Source organism: Callorhinchus milii, unplaced genomic scaffold (genome assembly GCF_018977255.1).
Source record: "Callorhinchus milii isolate IMCB2004 unplaced genomic scaffold, IMCB_Cmil_1.0 Scaffold25, whole genome shotgun sequence".
Taxonomy (NCBI): Eukaryota; Metazoa; Chordata; class Chondrichthyes; order Chimaeriformes; family Callorhinchidae; genus Callorhinchus; species Callorhinchus milii.
This window is the reverse complement of record NW_024704766.1, coordinates 3,986,861-4,011,269: the sequence shown is the minus strand read 5'-3', so window position 1 is coordinate 4,011,269 and position 24,409 is coordinate 3,986,861. Positions and strand designations below refer to the sequence as shown.

The 24,409-nt window shown below is 39.4% G+C and overlaps 1 protein-coding gene across 1 annotated transcript in view; it reads left to right on the top strand.

Moving 5' to 3' along the window:
- LOC103180350 (sorting nexin-19) overlaps positions 1–24,409 on the top strand; it is a gene marked incomplete at its 5' end in the record, with an annotated part of 71,403 nt that overhangs the window by 8,839 nt on the left and 38,155 nt on the right. Inside the window, one exon of the mRNA XM_042343827.1 lies at positions 5,570–5,699. Coding sequence (XP_042199761.1) covers positions 5,570–5,699 — 130 coding nt within the window. The remainder of the gene's footprint in view (positions 1–5,569; positions 5,700–24,409) is intronic.

The following is a 24,409-nucleotide window of genomic DNA, read 5'->3' as shown; positions in this document are numbered from 1 at the left end:
AAAGAATAAACCAGGCAGAGTTACACATGTGCTTGCCACCTATTCATCCAAGTTTTCCTTTGACTGGAATGGAGTGCACATTCTCTCCCTGGAGGAACACACCCTACTTGCACTAGAACTTTGTCATTAAAACTAAACAAAGATGACTAGAGGACCCTTCTCCATTCAGTCCTAAAGGACAGTGTCACAAGTTGATGCCCACCCCTCTTCCAAAGGATCATTTGTCTGGTATTATGTAGATTATTACTATTAAGTTTTTACTGTGCTTCCTAATCTATATTAAGAGCTACAAGAGCCTTCTCCACATGAAGGGTACTATATATGTGTGTGCACACACACATATATATTATATATGCAAGTTGTAGTTGTATATTGAATTGCATCTCTCTTCCTGTTTGAACAATATCTCAAATCGACACTTAACTAACACGTGTCATTTTGGATCCATTGTTATTTTCCTGAATCGGATCAGTGCACGCTGTGGAAGCCATTCGCAGTTTGAGGTACTTTAATATTAAAAAAAACACCCCGCAAGGAACGATGTGGTGCGCTCCGAGATGCTACTGAGACGCTACCCTGGAGGGCGCTACAAGTTGTTGTTGTTGGTGGTGGTGGTGATGGATAACAGCTGTGGCTGCAGCACAACACTGACTTCACCATTGAGAAATCCAAAGGCGAACTTTAGATGGAGGGATTCTTGCCGAGCAGCTCCGAGCCTGACATTTGGATATAGATTTCAGACCTTAATGTCAGTTCCGAATGCCAACCATCCCACAGATGTGTACAATGATAGCAATGAAACCAGAAATACACACTTGTACCATCCAAGAAGAATTTTGTTTGAATATTAATATATAAATATAGGATTATGCCAATAACAGGATTAAGTAAACACTTGTCTTAACCAGCCAAATGGATCCGGTCTAGACGGGGCTACCAAAGTGTTGAGCTGATATAAATGTTTATAAAGGTTTGAAACCAATTGGCCACAGGACAGATAGCATTACCTGATATTTTGGGTGAAAAGCTATTTCTGTTTCCTTGGGATCTCAGCATTCTCTCACTGAAGTATGCAAGGGATGAGACACGCTAAAATATTTTACCATTTGTTCTAAATATTGATCTAGTTTACACTATTAACGATCGTGTGCAATCGCTATTCAAAAAAAGAAAAGCTTTTGAAGACAGTTTATAATGAGGGAATATGATAAGACCATAAGATGTAGGAGAAGAAGTAGGCCATTCGGCCCCTCGAGCATGCCCTGCCAATTAATAAGATCATGGCTGATCTTCTAACCTAATTCCATCTACCCACCCTATTCCCATATTCCTTCATCCCTCTATCCTCAGAAATCTATCAATCTCAGCCTTAAATATGTACAAGGACTGAGCATCCACAGCCTCTGGGATAGAGAATTCCACAAATTCATTACCCTCTGAGTGAAGAAATGTTTCCTCAACTCAGTTCGAAAAGGCTGACCCTTAATCTTGAGACTATAACCCCTCGTTTTAGATTCTCCAACCAGGGGAAACAGTCTCACGGCATCTACCCTGTCAAGACCCTTAAGAATCTTATAGGTTTCAATAAGATCACCTCGAATTCTTCTATATTCTAGAGAATACAGGCCTAGTTTACCCAACCTATCCTCATAGGTCAACCCCCTCATCCCACCAACCAACCTAGTGAATCTACGCTGCAGCCCCTCAAAGGTGAGGATGTCCTTTCTTAAGTAAGGAGACCAAAACTGCACCTAATATTCTAGGTGGGTTGGGATGCAGGGAGATTGAAAGAGATAGATACATGAAAATTTACAGAGCAGAAGGAAGTCACATAGCCTGCGATGGCTCTCTGAAAGAGCTATCCATTTAGCTGCATTCTCTTGTTCTTTCCCCATACTTGGTGTTCATCCTTAAACAGGTGTGCCAGTTGACTGTTCCCTAAGTTCTTGAAAGTACTCGCTTCTCGAAGTCTGGTTTGTTCATATGTGTGAATGTACTACCACGACAACAACAACAAGTTGCATTGTACAGCGCCCTTCACGTGGGGTAGAGTCTCAGAACCATAACAGGTCTGTATTGCAGAAACAGATGCAGTTTATTCAGCCCCGTGCTTTGAAATCTGCAGTGAAAGTGTGCTAACGTGCCAAATCATTTCAGTCTGCTCATTTAATGGAGCGAATGTTCTGTGTAATTACGCTACAGCAGTTTATTTTTTGGAATCGGTCCTGTCTCGTTTGCTGCACAAAGTGCCATAAGGCACGCATTTTTTATTTAGCTTTCGTCGTCTAAGTTCCTTAGTTCTGCTTAGGAATTGCTTTTGGTTTTACTTGTTTATATTCTACCGTATGATACTTGATAAACTGCTCAAAGCCCTAACCTCTGCATGTTCCATACATATTGGCAGTAATTTATGGCTCATCTGAAAACATTTTGTCCTTCAGTAGTTTCTAAAGCTGGACTCAACAACACTTGTCTCAGGGTGCTCATTATTGTAAGTGCTACTTAGAACATAAATGTCTGCCACTAGGCTCTAGTACATCCAAAAATACTGGCTTCATTTTTATATACTTCCAGTAACTAAATTCACTAGTCTGTTTTTTACGTAGCTCATCTTTCTTATACTTTATCTTTATATTGTGTCTGTATTGCTGGGAATAAAGTTATCTCTCTTCCCAGGAATAGAGTAATGTGGAACTGAAAATCCCCCTCCATATTGCATAGCATTGGATATGAACACCCCATTTTAGAATTGCGAGAACATGCAGCTTAATGGATTCACAGAATTTCAGCTGTTGGTTTGTTTAATCTTACAGTGTAACACAAATTTAGATTTCATGTTGGGAGGACGTCCCAAGGAGCTTAACAGTACTGGCTTGGCACCCAAGCTGGGGGTGTTTATCCCATCATACCGCCTGTCAGGAACTGATCTCCAGCTCCACAAGCACTGACTGATCCCTGATCTTTACGGTATATTTGGCTGCAAATTGAGACTTTCCTACTGCCAACGAGACAAGATAGTGGCACGCCACAACAGTTTTCAATGACAGTCAATATTCTGGAAAATAGATATGAAATGGGTTTAGCTGTGAGACGGATTCTCAGCCAAGGCAGTTCTATTGCTTATCTCCTTCCAAAATCAACTGGATAGACACAGGGGCCTAAGTGTAAACTAAGTTGATCAAATACAATCCTGGACAGGACATGGTACAATCCAATGGCTGGTGGTGTCAGTTTTCTTTTGCGTCAGCTGGTTGTCGAGTGACACGTGTGGAAACCCATCACCGTTGCTTATGAGTATCCAAACCCAACTGAGAATTCCACGCATCCCACCTACCCATGTAAATTCCAGAGATAAATTCTTGGAATGGAATACACTCTCTCTCTCTCTCTCCCCGCATCCTGCTTACCTAATTCCGGAGAAAACATCGGGTGTAGGATGGCAAACAGCCATGCCAGTGTTAATTGAGGGAAATGGGTACATGTTTTGTCTGGTTATGTTTGAGCAAAGGGGAGAATTTGTTTGACAGGTGGGGTAGAGTCCATGAGAGGTTAGAAGGTACTGGGCCTGAGGAAGGAGTGGGTCAAATGGCATTTTTCTTTGCCATGTTTTAATTTGCTGACCTATTGTACGGACAGAAAACTACCTTGAAGCTTACTTGTCATTCTCCACTAGATGGAGGTGGTGTACTACGTTTACAAGCCTTGCAACCTGGAAACAAAATGATGTGCGTAAAGTATTTACCCCCACTTTGTCGAAGTGTTATTTATTATTTCTACTTTTACGGAAAGTTTGTTAAATGAAATTCCTTCCAAAACAGGAAATGATGGATTCCTGCTATTTTCCTTTGCTGCCAAGAAATGATAGTAAATGTGGTCTAATCCAGTTTGCTGCATTACAAAATTGCCAAGATTAGTATTTTCTTTTAAGTCTTCATTACTCAACAAAATAATTAGAAAAGTTAGTTTTGCGTTGACATTCTGGAGATTATGACCCTTTGGACACGGTTGTATCTTGTAGGCTGACGTCTGTCGCTGCTACACAGCTTTTGTGAAAATGAGTAATAAAAAAAAGTGAAACAGCAGGAGTTTAGCAGTGAACAATTGCCCACTTTTTTGTGCGTCTGCAATTCTCTGTACACCAAACGTCAATCCTGGTATTCCGTAGGAGAGGTGTAAAGAAAAGAAATTGAAGGTGGGGTTTGTGACATTTTCAGATTAATAGGACCTAATAAAAAAAATTTATCCTTAATTAACAATGAAATGCCTTTGAGTGGATTTCATTGCATAGCCCTTAGATTGTGCGTGAAAAATGAGGCGGAATACCTCAGTATAGACTTTGGACTCTGGCAACTTTCTGGCTCATGTTTGATATATTTCAGTAAGAGTAAAGATGTATATTGACAGTCAAAAAAATATTCACTTTCCAGTATATCCTGTGCAGAAGTCTCGAAGATGTGATAAGGCGCTATATCAAATGCAAGGATTATTATTGTATTTTAACTTTCTTTATGCTTTTAAGTGAAGCTGGGGTACATTTCCACACTGAGCCTCCAGTGCTAAGTCAGGTATCTGTTCTGGAGTTATATGACAGCTTATATGAAGGATCATAACTTTTAGCATATCTGCAATGGCCTAAATATGTTGAATTTTTTTGTCAAGTATATTTTTTCTTTTTAGACATTAAAAGGAAGGTCTGTTAGCCTTTTAAAAGCGATGATGTACTTTGCTTTCAACACTGTTTTTGTAAATAAACGTCTCCTGACTTAATTCTTTGTCATCATAGCACCAGGAATTCTTAGGAAGCTTGATCATGATTATTGGGTTCTCGCTCAGAGGACAAGCCACAAAGTACATATAACCTTTAATCTTGATACTTTACTGCTTACTCAGTTTTTATTAGGTAAATGTGCCTACTCTTAAGTGTGACACATTTAATAATCATCCTCATAACACAAATAATAATCTTTCATTTGACATCGTGCTTCATCACATCAACACATCGCAAAGGGCGTGAAAGGATATCGTGTAAAGTAGTGTGACTGTGTATTTTGTGGGGGAAGGCAGCAGTCAATTTGCACACAGCAATGTTTCACAAAATGCCGTGGAGCCACTGACTGATTTTATTTGGCGGATTGTTGGGCAAGACACTGGAATCCTTAGCGTCCACCTAAACAGACCGGCAGACAGGACCTCGGTTTAACATCTCCCAAGGATGGATGAAGTTGATCTTCCAATAAGCAATTGTCTTGAATTGTCATCTTGATTATCTTCACTTAGTTTCTGATCATCGCAGGGATATGTTGTAGTAGTAGTAATAATAATAATCTTTGATTTGCTATAGCGCCTTATCACGTCTTGGAAACGTCTCAAAGTGCTTGACAGAATATACTACAAAGTGAATTTTTGTGGTATATTTTGTGGGCGAAACGCGGCAGCCAATTGTACACAGCTGCGTCCCACAAACTGTTGTGGATTGAGTGAGCAATTTAATAATGTTTCTTGGGATGTTTGTAACCAAACCTTGCAGACTTGGTAATAATATTTTCCTCGTTTCTCTCTGGAATGGCAGATTCTGAAATGGCCTTGGCAGATGTTGCCCTGGATGTTCTGTGCTTGTTGATGAAGGATCACTGGAGTTGGCTTTGCACTGAAAATATGCAGAAGGTTATAAGGCTTCTGTGTGGGACCCTGCTAGAAAGGTAGGTGTAATTCTCTACATATGCAGTCCAGCTCATGTGGTATCTCGGCACACATCCTGAGCCACACAGGGAGGGTAATGAGACCTACGTGCATACCAGCATGATTCCATTGATATGTCTCTATGAAAAATCTAACATTAAAGGTAAATATTTTCAACATTGAGATGAGCCTCATCCCTTTATCATGCGTTCACTCCACCCACTGAGGTAAACAAAATAGGTCACTGATAAATCACATGCGATATCGTACACCCTTTGCATAATATCATAACATAACACAAAGTATTTTTTTAAAAGGAACACAGAGATCATAATCATTTTAGCTGAAATATTAAATTTAATAGCCCGTTTGAAGCAATAAAAAAGATATTTAGAAAAACATTGGTTGAGTATAGTGACCTCTATGTTTATTAACTCCAGTTAACCTTTCAACTGATGTATACTGGAGTTTATTCAGTTGGATGCTATTTATACTCCGGAATATATTGGACTTCAGTGTAAGGCGTGATAACCTGTCCAAGTGACTCCCATTGCTGCACAGTATCTTGTGAAGTGATGATTGCTTTCTTCGCTTCCCTCCCAGGACCTGACGAAAGACGATTGTGCTACTAATTATTGATATTTATATGTCTAGATTTTGTTCGTTCGACATTTTCATGCATTTGTAAGACCGTCTTGGCAGTGGATCTGGGCTCATTTAAACAACTTTTTTGTTTTGTCCGAATTCTTATACTGCCTCTGGCATCCTAACGCTGAAGCAACTGGCACCAGTTGATTGATAGTGTTGGAATATTGGCTGTTTCGTTCACATTCACCCTGACATTTTGTAAAGAATCTGAAAATCAGTAACAATATCATCTTGTCTAATACACAAGGATTATTATATTAGTACCTACTCAATGGTCAGAATTCTACCATTACTATGAATGGCTTAAGCACCGATTGATGTGCCCATATACTGATAATTGTGTCGTTAGGGATAAATATTGGCTTATTCAATGAAAGCTGTAACTTTCAATTGAAATGTTGAATAATTGGTTGCATTGTTGTCTTAACCCATCAAACGCCACTCTTGGGATGTTAATTCTGTGGCGTATAAACACGTGCAGGGCCTGTTTGGGGCCGAGTGGTCTGTTTCCATGCTGTATATTCTTTGTAAAGATAACTTTGGGGTAACTTGTACTAATTTACTCTGTGAGCTTGCCTTTGAAGATAACCTGCAATGTAAAGCAGCAAAATTGTCTGGCACCACAATATCCTAGACCATTCTTTTGCTGTGGGATCTCCTACTGTCTCCTTACTGAGTTGTCTCTGTCTCCAAAATAAAATCCCGTGGCTTTGAAGTGAGAGGTGTGACTAAGTTTGGGGAAGTTGAAAAAAAAAGAATTCCACAAATGCAGACGTGTGCAGAGTGGAAAGAGCCATTTATTATTCCCCAATTATCTGTTGACCGGTATTTTTTACTGTGAGGTCCAGCACAGACCAGTGAAAAAATGGGTACATTGAACGTTGCATGTGTTCCTTCCCTCGTGTTGTTGAGACATGTAATTCGTAACATTGCATTTCTGTGCTGCCATTGGGAAAACCCGGTTGTTTTCTTGTGCCTAAAGTACTTTACGTTCTCAGTAGGATAACACGAAACTGGTTGATTCTGTATAGTATTGGTTTCTGCAGGATTTGGCAGAGTTATAAAACAGGTGCTTTTTCTCTTTTTTTCCATGTCCTTAAGTTAACCCTCTATCACTCCTCATAGACCGCCTCCGATGACTAGAATTCTGTCCCTCTTCCAGATGACCTCAGCTAGAACCAGGAAACTCCCCTCCCCAAGGGGAAGTACAGGTGCTGCCTCGACAAATAAAATGTGTAAAGCAATTTAATTTTTTTTCCTCCATGAGCCAAAAATTATGAGAAAAAGAAAAAAAAAGGCCCATTTCAGATCATAAACAGACTGCAGTTATGGAATGCTGACCAGCCATGTAACGCTGGAGAAGAAACAGTGGGATGTCCCTCCATTTAAATATAAATGCAGAACTTACAAACCCGACCATTTTTTGAAGCTCAGTATCACCGTCTTAATCAAGTCACTTAGCAGAAGGATTTCAGTACTCTCAGGTGACCTGCCCATCAATCAGTTTATTGCCATCAGTAGGAGTGCCAAATAGATTGCATTTTAAGTAAAGAGCTGATTTAGCAAAGAGCTGACTTGAAACTCTCCATTCAGGTACTGCTAACGTCTTAAATGAAGTTAAAACGCTACATTAAAATGCAAGGATTATTATTATTACTCCTTAAAACGGGCTGTTGTGCTGCTTTTGTATTGCACTCTTTGTGGTGAGTCACGGTACCTTATAAACCTGAGTTTGACTTTGCAATATTGAAGTGGTTTCAACTGTGTTTTCATTCATTGTACTACAATACTGGTAATGGGTGCTGTTCTTGTAAGGCATATCTCAAAAGCTTTCAAGGAAATTATTCTTTTTTTATCTGTAACTCTGTCCCCTCTATTGCATACCTATCCACTGCTCTGTATTATGTGTTCCCTCAGTTCATTTCCCAGAGGTTAACTCAATCTGCATTTGTAGATCACTGTTGGACATCAATAATCCTGCACTCACTTAAGTGACTTAATGAAACTTGCAGGTCATTTAATCATATTTAAGCAACATTGTAAATAAAAAAGCTTAAAGTTACCCAAGGGTACCCACTGGAAAGAAGTATAAAAACTAAAATGACAGCCCAGCTGAAGGATATAAAGTATATGTGCATCTGCACACTATTGCTTGAGAAACTATTTACCCCCAGATGATTGAAGAAGACCTACACTATTTTCTTTGCAAGGTTAAACTTGTTTTCAACAGATGGTTACAGATTTTCATCCAGCCAGAAGCTGGTTAACAGGTTCCAACTACTACAGGACCACCAATTTAAGGCAAACATCTTGCCTAATATAGGATAGTAGAACATTACACCACATAATCAGGCTGTTTGGCCCATCAAGTCGGAGTAATACAGCAATATCAAGCCTATTAAATCTGTACCTCAACTGCAATTACCTGCCTTTGCCCCATATCCCTTAATACCCTGACCTAACAAATATTTCATCTACCTCCATCTTGAATACATGAATGGATCCGGCATTCACAGCCTTTTGGGTGGAGTGGGGATAGAGTTCCAGATTTCCTCTACCCTTTGTGTGAAAAACTGCCTCCTGATATTCACTCTCTTAGAACACTTATTGGAAACAATATTTTATCGTTCAGTAGAAGAGGAGGGGAAAAATGGCTTTACGCCCCCAAATAATCAGATAGTGGCAGAAGACATAGCACAAATGAGTAGCTGGAGGCTTGGCACCACATCTTGTATCCTAGTTTACTGGTAATGTTTCTTTATCTCTCTCACTCTCTCTCCGTTCTTTCTCTGTGTTGTTTTCTTTACTTCTTTGTTTCAGGCTGTTCTTTTCTATAAAGTATACCTTTCTCTCTTTGTGAAGCTCTTTATCTTTCCCAAAGCACCCGCCCTGAATAAATTATCTTTATGTTAACATTGTGCATAAGGTGTGCCTTGCACAACAACACAAAGGCTTAGCAATTTTTTTTTATTTCTTCGAACGATGCAGTTAACTTTTCCCCCTCGCAGTTTCCATGTGTTATTGCTTAGACCTAATAATTACCAGGATTATGTGCAGTAGTTTTATACAATTATTTGCACACAGAATTGGAAAGAATGGCACACAAGCGGAAGATGTTCCATTTGAACCAAATGGGGGTTGTCATTCCCTTGGGGTTTGGTTGTTCTGACAAGTGTATTAGTCTGGTTCAGTGGTAGCCCTCCCGCCTCTGGGTTAGAAGGTTCACATCTCACATCGGGACTTGAACTCACATAGTCTGAGCAGGCACTCCCATGCAGTGCTAAGGGATATGTTGTGTCGTCCGATGTGCCATCCTTCGGGTGTGACGTTATACTGAGGTCCCGTCTGCCTGTTCAGGTGAACGTCAAAGATCCCATGGCACTATTTGAAAAGAGTCCCTCTCGTTGTCCTGACCAACAAATTCCCTAACTAAAATCGGTCACGTATTGGCTGTTTGTGGAACACTGCTGCGTTCGCCTGCAAATATACACAGTCAATCCACTTTGCAGTATGTCCCGTGAAGCTCTTTCAGATGGCTTGACGGCATGATAAGGCGCTATATCAAATGCAAGGATTATTATTATTTATTTGCTCCTGGTTTGAAACCTCGGGAGTGCTTTGTAATTTATTTTTGTACATTGTGGTTGTACACAACCACGACAGTGGTTTAAGAGCAACCAAAGGAAATGGGCTGCTACATCTGAAATATTTCTCAGAGTAAGCAGTCATCTGACAGGTATAGCAAAAGTAAAGCAGAGAGTAATGTTGTAAAAACTGCAATATGATGTTCTCTCTTCTGTGCAGAGCATCTTGTTGAATGCAGGTGCATTAAATTTGTTACAGCATCATCTTCTGTATGATATCATTGAGTTTACAGTCTACCCTGGAGGCATTTGTTCCCATCTGCTGTACATATCTCATAGAATCTGTCATGTTTTAACAAGGATAAAGTGTAGGAAAAATGGGAGAGAAAGAATTGGCAAATAAATGAGAAATATTATAAAATGGTACCAGTGAGCACTTGTGTCTCTCACTGTTCCTGAATATAAAAAAATCACCAAGAAATATAAAGTTAGAAGAAAACGACCGGTTCTGGATGTACCTTCCGAGTTTTTTCATAATTGGTTCATGAAAATTAAAGGTCTTCTTTCAAATAGAAGATGTCCTTGATGTTGTAAGTTACATTTCAATGATTGACTTTATAGCATTATTCCATTTTGCTCTGCAGACAAAGTTGACCTTTTTCTAGTTGATGTCAAGAAATGATATGGAATCATTTCACCCTACTGTCCCAAGTTTTCCAACTCCAATCATATTATCTTTTATTTCCAGCAAGATTTCAAGGTCCAGTCTCATCTGATGATGAATCATTACCAACTCAGTAGATAGGCGAGTGGTGTAGATGTGGTTGGTATGAGATAGTTTCTTTGTACTTATGAGCGTCTCAAGAGTTCCTCATTGAGGCAACAGCACTTCCCCTCAGAAATTGCCCTTGCATAGACTGTAATGGGGCTAATCCAAGGGTTATGAGACGGATACCTTAAATCACTAGCTTAGTCTGAAGTGCTGCACAATAATATCTGTGAGGAATGCGTAGATCGGCACGTTCCTGGTCACAGTTTGTAGAAGGAAGCCATTTTTTTTAAGCTGGTTCATGCAAATAAGTCGTACCATTAAAACCGCCTTTGCACGAAAGTATTATTTAACGACTAAAGAAAAATGACAAAAATGTCAGAACATCCTGTTCCTATTTGGAACCGAAGCCAGCATGGTGGAATGTAGACATGTCTATTGTGTTCTGGATTTTAACTTTGAACAGAAAGGAATTATGCGATGATGGTCACTGCCTATAAAAACGCTGCACGTGCATTTTTAATTATACGCCCATTCCGTGAAAACTGTACAGAATCCAGCTTTGAAGATGACTTAATTTTTTATCACTGATTTTTTTTCCCCTTCATTTACCTCTTAAAAATTATGGCCATTTTCTTGATCTGCTTCTGTCTCCCGTTAACATTTCCCATGTGCCTGGCTCCAGCAGTACGGTGGAGTATTTGCCATTCTGCCCTGTGTTCTGCAATATCTTTGCCAAGCAGATACCTACTCAGTTATTTCTTTCAAAAGTACTTATTTGATTGAATGTGAGCTGCATTCACTGGGTAATAAACTATCTGTTTGAGTGTGCATTCGGCTTCTGCCACCTGCCAGAACTGTTGCCTACCCTGCTCAGGTTCTCACTCCATCCCTGTAAAGCGGTTGGTTTGAAAAGTTTACCGATGTGCGAAGTGTTGCTTTCTTGAGATTGTTTTTAGAATCGGCACATTTACCCTGAAGTCCGCAACCGGAGTTGGTAAAATTGACAAACTGGGCCCGCGGCAAAAATAACGATTTAACAAAACAATAACAACAATTTGCATTTATATAGCGTCCCCTCACGCAGGGCAGTGTCCCAGAGCGGTTGATTTAACAAAAGCTGAAGTGCATGCATGGAGAGAAAATCGAATGAGACACAAGGCAGAAAAGAAGGTAAAAGAAAGCAGAAGAAACATGGGATTTAATTAATCACACTTTGTTTTTAGTTAATTCTGATTGTTTTCCAAGAGATATGGGATGTTTATCAGATTTGTTATGTTTCAGCCAGATGTGCAGGATTTTGGAGCCAGGAGAGCACGCTGAGCTTGTGAAACAGACTTGTGTTAATGGGAGGACGTTGAGATTTGAACAAAGTATTTTGGAATAACATGCAGCCCAACATGCATACTTCAGCTGTTTAGCATAGCTCAAATTAATACATTGTTCATTTTACTACCTAATGAGCTCTGCATTTTATGTGAGCTCCAGAATCGTATAACACAAAACAAGCACGTCTCAATGCTGTGCTTGCAGAAATCTACGGCGTAGAGGAAGCCCATTCGACTATCGTGTTTCTGTTGGCTAGTTGAACAAGCAATCCATTCAGTCCCATTTACCTGTCTTTTCTCCTGTACTCCTGCAAATTACTCCGGTTTAGATATTTGGTTTCATCTTGAATTCTAAGATAGATTCTGCCTCGCTCACTACTCCCAGCAAGGCAACCCACATACCTCCCACTTGAATTGTTTATTTCAACCTCACATTTTTGCTCATTCCCCACAACTTTTTGTATCTTCGTTTTGCAAATATTTATCTTATTCCCTCTTAACGTTTAATGACGCGGATTCCATTAATCTTATAAATTCATAGGATTGTCAACGCAGAAGGAGGTCCGTGGGACCGTCATTTGTCCAGGAGTTTGTGTACAAACCACTGATGTATAATTAAATTGTGTTCTACCATCTATGCGCATTTCGATGCCAGTAGAATGTAAAGGGGAGAGTACAATTTATTATACTCTGTGAATATAATATGATATTCTATTCTGTGAACATATATTCTGTGAAGCGCTTTGAGACATCTTAACAACGCGATAGAACATTATAGCAACTACAACGATTACTATTATATTATATCTATATTACAATATATGATTCTTTGCGTTTTGCTCGACTTTACCTCATCTGCAGTCTTCAGTGTTTAAATTCTGAAGTGTTTAAAATACAACACGGGACCAGATGCAGCTCTCTTTGGCCATCAAGTCCTCCTGCAAATGTTCAGGAGTTTTTCAGCCAAGCTCACAGTTGGAGCAACAAAACTGCCCTTTATTATGAAAGATCTGGCTTGTTTGTGAAACAATTTGACCATTGCAATTCCATTGTTTTTGGCTCTTCGCATATTTACACTATGAAAAGTTTAAGCTGTTCAAAATAAATCTAGTGCCATGTATGCGTTCAACGCCAACAATAATTCTGCACAGCCAAAAGCCTGCAAAAGCCTGTGCTATGTTGCAGTCTTGAGATTTAGATCGAGTGTGAAGGTATTAAGTCAGCCTTTTCTATCTTTATCAGGAACTTCATGGCCTGCCTAGAAAATGTTTTCATTATCCAGGTGTTGATGCAGCATGGAGAATGAAGTAGAAGAACAGGATGACAGATGCAGATTCACTAGGAAGTTCATGAGAGTAGCTTCAGTGGTGGAAATGGTAGCTTCAATACTGATTCAGTGAGAACTGTTGGGAGATTGGAGTTAAAAGGTGAGGTAGGTTGTGGAAAGGAGGTTACATGTTTATATATTTCCCTCACTTGAGTGCCCGATGCTCAATATGCAGAAAGGAATGCCACCTTCTTTTGCTCCCGCTCACAGATATACCTATTAAATGGTATATCAAGCACGATCTGGCTAAATTGGTTCGCAAAATTGAAATCTAGCTGAGAAAAATTGGACGAAGGCCTTTTATCTCTGATGGCCATTTTACGTTGTAAATCAATTTAGTTCTGGCAGACTTAATCCACTTCCTGATGGAGGGGAGTCTACAGCGCAGTTGCCTCCTGATGTTTTGATGATTAATGAATGCTGCAATGAGGCACTATGCACATGAAACCAGAATTGGGGTCTGCAAAGGGGAGAAAGCTTTGTTTGAGATATAACAGTAGGTCAGTGTCGAGAAGCAGTTCAATGCCTGATCAGTGTCATAACTTGGGAATGCTTAACTCTGTCATTTGGTGAAAAGTGTAGGGATACCATTGTGTTTCTGCCATCTGGTTGCACAACAGTAAAAATGAATGTCAACAACTCTCCCACGTGAGTGCAGGCAGCTACTCAAAAGTACTCATACGCTGTTGATTTCATTAATTGAAAAACCTGAAAGAGAGAAATGGAACAAAGCGGGAGTCAATTTAATGCTATATCCGACAAACCTGCATGGCAAAGATGTGATTCCCAATAGTAAATACTGTAGCACCCGCTTGTTTATGTGTTGGCAGATGCCTGAGTCAGTGTGCTTTACTTTACACTTGCCAAGTGGCCTTGCGTGCCATAGTTTCCATGCATTTTAGTGTTGATTTTTCGGATGGCCTGTTGGAAATTCTCAAAGCAGGAAATGACCACCCACGGTACAGTAAATATAACGAGGGTGATTCTTCCCAAGGCTCGTGAAGCAGAAATTATTAAAAGTTAAAATAACTGACGTTTGACCATTGAGGACACCGGACATATTTGAGGTGTACATGAGTCAAATTTGTCCTTCAGGGATTCAGAGTAAAATTCTGAATAGGAATATTCAGGGCTTAGATCAAAAACAAAGATAACTTGGATTTATATAGCATCCTTTACACAGGGTAGCGTCTCAGCGCTTAACAGTGGCGGACCTTGAAGCCGAGCTGGGGTGAGGGAGGAGGTGACTTAAGGAAGATCGAAGAAGAAGGATCTGAAAAAGACGTGATCTGAAAATGGCGACAGGCAAAGCAGAGGGATGGAGGGAGAAAGTTCCAGAGTTTCGGGGAATAGTGGCTGAAAGCCTGGCCGTCGCCGATGGTGGAGGGGATGAAGGACAATGAGGAGGCCGGAGGCTGCGGGTGGTGGAGTAAACAGGTCAGAGAGGTAGGGAGATGCCAGAACGTGTAGGGAATTGCAAACGAGTGTGAGGACCTTGAAGTTGATCCATTCTGTCATAGGAAGCCAGTGGAGCCTGGTGAGGGCTGATGTGATGGGGTACGGAATTTAGAGCAGCTGAGTATGCGGGTGGCGGAGTTTTGAATTAGTTGGATTTTGTAGATAGTGGAGCCTGTGAGACCGGCAAAGAGGACTTTGGAATAGTCAAGGCAGGAGGTGATTAAAAATATCGACTTCTTTAGGCAAAAGAAATTGGGTACGTCTTGTAACTTTGTTCTTAATTCGGACACAAGCTTGATTTTGTATTAATTCTAGACATTGCTTTACAGAGTTTGTAAACCCTCCCTACTCACCGAAGGTAATAACCTGACGTTTCTTTCTCTGATAACCCCTATATTTTGGCAGCAGCAGAGTAGTGCTAGGAACTCAAACCAGCTGGAGTAAGAATTTCATCTTGGGCAACACACTTCTTCTGATTTTTGTTGTGAAGACAATTTCTTAGACTGAGCCAATTTCTTTTTTATTTTATAACTAACTTAACTCTCCGACTACTTGCCACATAGTCAAAGGTTGAGTGGGTTCAGCTGAATGATACTGCAAATGGGCAATGCCAACATGGACAGTCCATCCATGCATACTCTGAGAGTTATTGGCTTATTGTGACCCAAATTTCTGATTTCTCTTGTAGCAAGAATTTTATAGAATCCTGCTAGAAGACAAAGTTATTCACGTCTCCTCTCCCCTCCAAGTCCACTCTATTCCTACCCCATGTTATCTTTAAAAATAGTGAAATAACTCTAAAGAAGAATTGCATGTGCAACTGTAACGGTGTCCAAACTCGCAAACTCGAAATATTTGGTAGATTTTAAAGCCTGTGGTTTCCAAATTGATTCCCTAAAGTATTATTTGGGGGTATTTTCATTGCAAGATAGGCATAAAATCATAACAAAGTGTTCATTCTAAAGTTTTAATTTGTAAGGCAAACTGCATGATGGCATTGTCTCAATGCATCCAGTAAAAGAATAAATTGGGTGGCATGCAGCGCTCCAAGACTTTAACCTGGCAGGGTTTTCAGATACTTAGGTGTCAGGCAAAATATTACAGGAGGTGCTGTGGTTAGAAGAAACCAATGAGACTTAAAGCATTTTGTTTAGTGAGTTACCAGATTATTATTTTAAAAACATTAACCACTTCCTTATGTTCCTACAACATTAAGTTCAATAAATGTTCTAGCACCCAGTATTAATGGCACCCCAAAGAGCATTGTTCAGTTAAAAATGTTCCCGTTAATGATTGTTCGTGACTCCTAACATTAATTTATGAGTAGAAGTTTTTGTTGAGAGTCCACGTATGTCCTAGTAAAATATCTCTTCCAACAAGTATTTTTTGAGAGAACGGATGTTGAGTTCGATGGTCTAATTGTTTGAAGATGTTGAAAACTTTAACTCTCTCAGTCGGTAGCCTGAAAATAGTCACTACATAGGTAGCTGCTCGTGAGTTTATGTGCAGACTTTCAAGCAGCTAGACACATTCCATTTGAAACTCTTATTCGGATTAGAAACCAACTTCAAGCTTGATGCATCTGTTTTGAAGTTTTATTAAAATTGAGGTTTTTTTTAGTGTAGTTTAATAATATTACAACAACCTAATTTCTTGGTAGAAAACGTTATGACCTTGTAGTTAAAATGGCAATATTAAGGAAACTATGGGAATCGACAACTCTTAAGAGAAAATTGCAAACTGTAATGAAAACAAATTCCGGTCAGCGTTAAGCCTATAGGACCTTTGGCGATGTCAGCAATTAATGGCGTTCCTTACCCCTTTATGATTGCGGTTGAATAGTGCTTTTGGTGAAGAAAGATCTTATTTTTCTCTTTGATTTCACTTTTTTTTATATATACTGTGTGTGTGTGTGTGTGTGTGTGTATGTATATATGTGTATATAATTTGAGACAATACTGAATGCATTGAAACTCAAATTCAAAGAATATGGCCAAATATTAATTCTGTTTTCCAGTGGTAATGAGAAATCTGAAATTCCATACGTACTCTGTTGGGTTGTAAAGAGCATTTTTGCCTTGAAATTTAAACTCACAAAGAATTTGGGAAAACATTTCAGTCTTCATCTGAAAGCTGCCTCAAAAAAGCATTTAAGAATTTTCAAATATATCAAATGCAAGGATTATTATCACTCTTTAATTTTAAGATAATGGTGAAATTTTAGGTCTGGAATTTAATGTTACCTCAAAGTACTCTTACGAATCAACTGGACTTTTTGATTCCAAAATTGGCAAGATGTGCAGTGCTTTTAGATGACTTGCTTCGAAAGGGGATCTGAACACGAGCCATATTTCATTTTTTATCTTAATGTTTATGCTATTAAATTTGACACTTGCTCATTTATCCCATACTGTTATTTTCCATTCTGTCACTGGATCATTATTAGGCATCTGTATCCTGTGTAATTTTTTTTTAACATGCTATGGCACAAAGCCCGTTTGAAACGCACACAGTTTTAACATCATTTTCATCTTTGCCATTCTTAACCAAAAATGCCTTCGAGTGCACTTTGTTTAACTATCAAAGAAAGTACAAAGTGTGTCATACGGCAAAAGCACATCAGGGGGTTAAGGGCATTTCCTGAAGCATTACAAATTATTTGCTTTTGATGTGGGTGTTATGGTGTTCATTACTGAAGCAGCCGACAACAAACCCAGTCTTCTTTTGTGCCAACTATTTATTTTCCCCTCAAATATTCTTAACGCTCTGTAAAGTACATTTCCGTTAAAGACTTGGATTTGGGTGCTGTACCTGAATCGGCTCTTCTAGTACTTTACTCCTAGGGATTTTACTGCATATAAATGTAAGTTGTTGTTTTTAATAGCCATGTGGATTATTCTTCACATGACTGGCAGGCTGCAAGATGTCATCCTTGGATATCCTTCCGATGTGAAAGGTGCTATATAAATGTAATTTTTTGTTGTTTCAAGAGTTCATTCAAGACAATGCTGTATGTTGAAATTTGGTTAGAATTTAGCTCGTTGTGGAATCTGCTGGTTCAGCTATTTGCTTGAGGTCACTGTTTGTGAATTGACATCCTGTAAGGACTTGTAACTTACTAAGAAATTGTATTAAGAAAACTAGAACACAATAGTTGTTCTCTACGTCTTTCATGGCACAGTTTTTTTTAAAAAGGTAAGAGTTTGGGCAAATTTCCATCGCTGTTTCTACTATCATTTTCAAAATTAGGAAATTTGAATCGAAGTGGAAAATGTCCATTTTTGGAAATTTCATTCCTAAGAATTTTTCCTAAATACCCTTTGTCACAAATCTTATGGAAGTGATGGGATGTGTGTAAAATAGCACAGCATTTACTTGGCACAAACCAAAGATGCTCAACAGTGTCTAGAGCCATATAACTTGGTCATTCAGGAGTGTAAATTTATTAAGCAAATCTTGGCGGTCGTGACCTGAGAACAAATTGTTTCCTATAATTATTTGGAATAAAGTATTATTTCTGTTTCGGAGTTGAGACTTGGTACACACAGTAAATTAGAATTACAAAAAACACAGGATTTATTTATCAAAGTTACATTTTGAACTAACTTCATTGCTGTTGTAACCAATCCAGGTTTATGTCGTTCTCAGGTTTAATATTTTTTGTTGGCATTACAAACTGAAATACTTCTCAAACACACATGGTGAAAATTAAATTCAGACTTCAGCGATTAAAATCTGCTAAAAACATCATTGTCTTCATGTCACTCTTTTCACTATAAAAAGGCTATGTTGCCATCTGTTAAATTAACTCTGGTGTTAACTAATTTAACTACGAGTTCAAATATTGAGTATTTAGCAGAATTCTATTTTGTGACGTACACACTAAAAAGTAATGGTTCTTCAATCTGCTATGTGCCGTCGCCTGCAGAATTGAGTCATCAGATAAAATCAGGGGATCTTATCTTGTTAACATTCCTTTACCCTGGGATGCTTTCTAGTTGATTTTATTCTTTTTGAAGCAGTATATTAAAAAAAGAGCCTTTGTTTTGCTTTAGAGTATTTTCGACTATCTGCACATGTGCTCAACATGAGGGAGGATCCTGTAAAATGCATTAGCTGTAGTAGTGGTTGACAGTTTGTTTGGTTAGTCCTTGGCACGAGATTTTTCCTTTGCTGGTTTGGCATGTGTGAGGATCAGGATTGTTGGCTTCTTTTATCCGTGGGTATCATCCCTCGTCTCTGCAGATCTTGGTCAGTCTGTGCACAGGGCCAATTTGCTATTAAAGCTTTGTGACTCTTCTGATGCTCCACTGTTATTTACCGACTTGGATTTCTCACTGGTAGCTTTGGCTCTGTTGATTGAGCATGTGAGCTGCCTTGTGTAGCCCTCACCAATGCTGATGCAGAAGAACAATTAAGTGGTATTGTCAGATTTCAACATGCAAGCACGGATATCCAATTTACACGACCTTATCTACCAAATTCTGCCTGGGTGTTGACACGAAGGTTGCTTCTGAGCTTCCCTTTTTGATTGAGCAAAAAAAACAATCTTTGTCTTCAGGATCTAATCTTAACGTCTTTTCTCACCAGAGCGTATCGCCAATAAATGCCCTGTTCCTGCTGGGCAGTATAATTCTCCCCAGGTTTTCTAGTTTTATTCTGAAGACTTGCAGGGTGGCAGCTCCTGAATAGAAAAGTTTGTAGCTGGCCAGGTTTCACTCATTCAACAAACTTATTCTAGTGCTGGTGACTGATGATTACAACAACAGCAGCAGCATGGATTTATAAAGCGCCCTCCACGCTGGACGGCGTCTCAGAGCGCTTAAGTATTCCATATGCCAAGGCTTGACCACCCTGTCTCTTCATTTAATATGGTGGATTGGAAGTAGTGTGTTCAGAGACATCGACCCTGAGGAGGAGGTGGACATGAAACTGATTCCATCGCAAAAGCCATTGCCACTTTCCATCTGTTTCATTTATTTTTGGGGACAGCGGGGTGTCTGACACGTGTGGAAACCTATCACCATGCTCAAGAGTATCAAAACCAAACTGAGAATTCCATGCATCCCACCTACACATGGAAATTATAGAGGTAGATTATTGGAATGGATTCTGCCCTCTCTCTGTCTCTCTCCCTGGAGGGATCCATTCTGCTTACCTAATTCCAGAAAGTATTGGGCGCAGGTTGGCAAGAGCCTATCTGAGAGTCTGATGAGCAATCCAAATTCCACGATGTAGATGTGAACAGTTCTGTATCGGTACATGGCGAGAACAAAGAAGCATTATAAAACGTTATGGCCCCATGTGTCTTTATGGGTTCAAATGTGATAATGCAACATGTAAAATTGGCAAAATGATGAATGGAATTTTAGGTCGTATTATTAGCCGCCATTATGCCGGACATCCTCAGGTGAATTTAAGGACATTCCACAAATCTGAATTTGTTGGCGACCCTCAAAGAAATCGGCGTAGTTAGAATTTGCAGAGCTGATTCTTGAAGCAGCTGTCTTGTATGCCGAACATTTTTAAGTTTCTTTCGTGGTGTAGGTATATGTCTCTGAATGTCTCCCTACTTGTTATAGGAACAGTGAGTCTGTTTCCTGTGAATTGTAAAGAGCACTGCATTGAACAAAAATAATACCGGTTTGTTTTTATAAAAGCGTATATTATGAAACAGACCAACAGTTTTTTCTGAGCTCTTAATTATATTTACAATACATTGAAAGCTACTGCAATCAAGCTACTGTCGAGCAAAAACTCAATATAAATTGAACTTTTTAAAAAAACACACACACAATCTGTCCTTAAGGATTTGAACTACTTATGGAAATTATTGAAGTCTTTGATTTGCCAAAGCTCGGTTAATTTGGAGGATCGAGTCTTTTTGGTAGACATTAACTTTGCCTCAGTTAGGCTGGATGATTTCATGCATTCAAGTTAGATTCAATTCAAGGATGCACCTGACAAAACACATAGTTTTTTCTTTGATAAATATTGTAATTGCACACATTATCTCTGACTGTGCACCAACTTTGGATTGAAATGATTTGTTGATGAAAATATGTCTGTACCTCATCAAATTGTTCGAGGTAATAATTGGGTCCTTTCTCAGAAGTCTTCAAAAATAAAGATTCTCCAACATTGGTGTGGTGATGTACAATTAGGACGTTTCCCTCGCACAGCAAGAGCACCTAGAAAAAAGTTCTTTGCATCAGCAACCACCTACCTGGCGCCTCTCCCACAAAGCCAGACTGAATTTCATTCTTCTACAGAATACAGCATTCCAATCTGGCTACTCAAGCTCAGGCGAAGAATGAACAGGTGACAGGATCTGAACACCGCCGCAGACTTGAACCGCTCAGGATATTCGCGAGGACAAGGCCTCATTTTGCAGGAACCACCTGACTGGTTGTAAATTGCATCACAGGCCATTTAAGAATCTTTGGTTGGGAGTTCCAAAGAACTGAGCTCATATTAAAGAAAGCATAATAATAATAATAATAATCCTTGCATAACACCTTGGACATGTTACCTTTTTCCTCCCTACTTGGCTTTTCGGATTCTATTCTCCTCAGGCCTCGGCATTTAACTCCTTATATTCTTTCAACTGGCACTATTCAACAACAACTTGCATTAATGCAGTACTCTTCATCCGATCCGGACCGCTTGTATACCACAAAGCTCATGGCACGGCTGCGCCATGTATTTATCTTCCTCCTCATGTCCTCCTCTTCAAATTATTTTGCTCATTCATGTTTTGATTTCTTCCTTTGCCTTTTGGTACTAGTGAATACACATGGAAGTCATGCGCCCAGGTTTCTTTTACATCATTCCTAGTTTGCTCTGTTGAAAGATTCTTTTGATAATACACTCGAGTCCCTTTTCCAATATTAATGTTCATGCCCTCCTGGTTTTCTTATTCCTTTCCTTACACCACGCTTAAGGATGTCCAAACAGGATAGAGGATTGCATCTGGCTTTCTGGTGATGTCACCTTGGCTCAGTCGCTCTTATTCTCTGTATCAAAAAATGTGGATTTAAGTTCCACACCCAGTACTTGAGCTCCTAGTCTAGTTTGACACTCCAGTGCAACATTGGAGGAGTCCTTGTAATGAAATGTTAAATGGGGCTCCCATTTGCCTGTTCTAGAGGCAAACATTGACAATTCCTTGACATTATTTGAAAAAAGGAAAGGAGCGTTTCCCCAATGTCCTGGTGCACAAAAACCCCAAGATTAATTGGTCATTGGGACAAAGTTCTGACATGAAAGGCGCTCTATAAATGTTATTTTGTTGTTGACATTCATTCACTTCACGGCTGTTCGTGGAACCTCTCTGTGCACAAAATAGCCTATAACAAAAAAAATCAACTGCCCTTGACACAAATACTGTAAAGGGATGTAAGACATTTTAGTGTGATAAGACACTATTATAACACAACATTTTCTTCTGTTCTTCGGAACTAAAATCCGGGAGGTAATTTATGTAAATGTCATACTTGTTCCATCTGATTCACTATTTAATGTAGTATTATGGTCATAATAAACCATTCTAAAGTAACTACACACATCTGCATGCCAGACAGCAAATGCCACGGGTTTAATTCCATTATTTATGTGTTTTCTTCTGATATTAAAGCCTTGTAAAAATGCCCCATGGTGATTGTTGCTGCTTAATTTTGCTAAGGCATGGAATAAACCACCATGAGGAGATTTGGCATTATCTTGGTACAGCTGTGATGTGGACTGTTGCCCCGAAATGTTTTGTTAATTTAACAAAATTGAAAATAGAGTACTTAATAGAACATTATAATATTTAGTGTCTCCTGACTTTGAGACAGCAAAGACAGAATACTCCAGATAAATATGTCTGTTGTTCTAAACCCACTGCAAAGAAAGGCTACACCGCTCCATGCTTTACTCTCCTACAGGTTAAACTAAGGAACTAGACATGCAGGGGAATTCAATTTGTGATCGTGCATGGGAGCACGCAAAGCTGGACTGTAATCAGTTGCTACTTCAGAGTAATAAGTCCTCGGTCTACAATAAAATCTTTAGCCTCTTTTTGTTAATAAGTGCATCCTTTAATTAAAATAGCTGCTCTTAGCTTTGGTTCATTTATTGGCACTGGAAAATGTTCTCAATTTTAATTGGAATGTCCTACAGACGTTCCTAGTGATAATAATAATTCTTGCATTTGATAAAGCGCCTCATCACGTCATCGAGATGTCTCAAAGCGCTTCACAGGATATACTGTAAGGTGAATAGACTATATTTTGCGAGCGAAACACAACAGCCAATTGTCCCATGGATTGAGTGACCAAATTATTTTAATTTTTTTTGAAGGGATTATTACCCCCGGAAAAGCGATCCGCCAATCGACTAACAACTGAGTTCCTACTTTACTGCTGGGTAAGCAGAAGCGTTTGGAATAAGGAAACTTGTCCAACGTTTCGCCCTGCCGGGAATTGAACCCAGGTCTTCTCGCTTGCGAGGCGGGTGCTCTAACCATTAAGCTACGGGACTCCACTTTGCAGTTGATGCAAACTTTACTGGAAGAACGACTGCAAGTCAGAGCTACCATTTTTTTTAAAAAGGTCTGCTGGGTCTCTTAAAGAGGAGCCCACCCGTGCAGTAAAGTGTTACTGGACAGTAGCAAAGCTGGTTTTCATTTGTGCTAAGGTCTCGCTTCCCTTTCCCACCTCTATAATGCATTTATAGGTTTGTTCCACATAAGATTGCACATAGCGCAGGAATTGTTTAACACGTTAATAATAAGCCAATAACAGCGAGATAGATCTCTCTTCATTACCACAGGTTCCTTGGAACGATCTCGTAGAATAGCACCTATGCACAGATTGAAATTAGCTTCAACCCAGAAATATTTAACCAATATTAGTTTCAGGCAATCCACATGAGATCCTGAATCGGCTTCTTAAGGCTGAACCAGGCTGCTGCGACATTTTAATGGAGCACTTTAGGTCTTATTTTAATCTTAAAATAGAGATCAGCTGCTTCAAAATACATATATCAATGTACCGTGCTGCCATTTGAGCGCTCTGGGACACTGCCCTACGTGAGGGGAGCTATTTAAATGTAAGTTGTAGTTGTTATCAATACCCCGATACTTAATTGGAATTGACATTGGCCGCTGGTTGTAAATTTATGATATTGCTTACCGTTGTGTTTTTATAACAATAGGAATCAAACTGTGGCTGACAGACTGGACCATATATTTTAAATATTGATTCAGACCGCCCCCTCTGGGTGTTTATATGCTGTTGCTGGAATGGATGTGTTTTTTTTTCAGTTAAGACAGTCCAGAATTTAGAATTGGTGACTGACTATAAGTTTGTTTTCTTTTCGTCGCTAACTATGATTTAGCCCAGTCATTCTGATTCATAACAAGCTATTTTAGCTTATCGTCAGGACCTGGAAGGGCATACCAGTCATTTGGGGGGCAGGAGATCATCCTACTCAGCTCCTGTTAACCCTGCAAGCCAAAGCCATAATGTATAAGGTGGTCCTAGCCTGGACATCCAGCGGAAAAGCTTGCCGGACCGCAGTATCGATGGCAAGCTATGTGTTTTTAGCTGGTTAAACGCCAACACGCAATCTG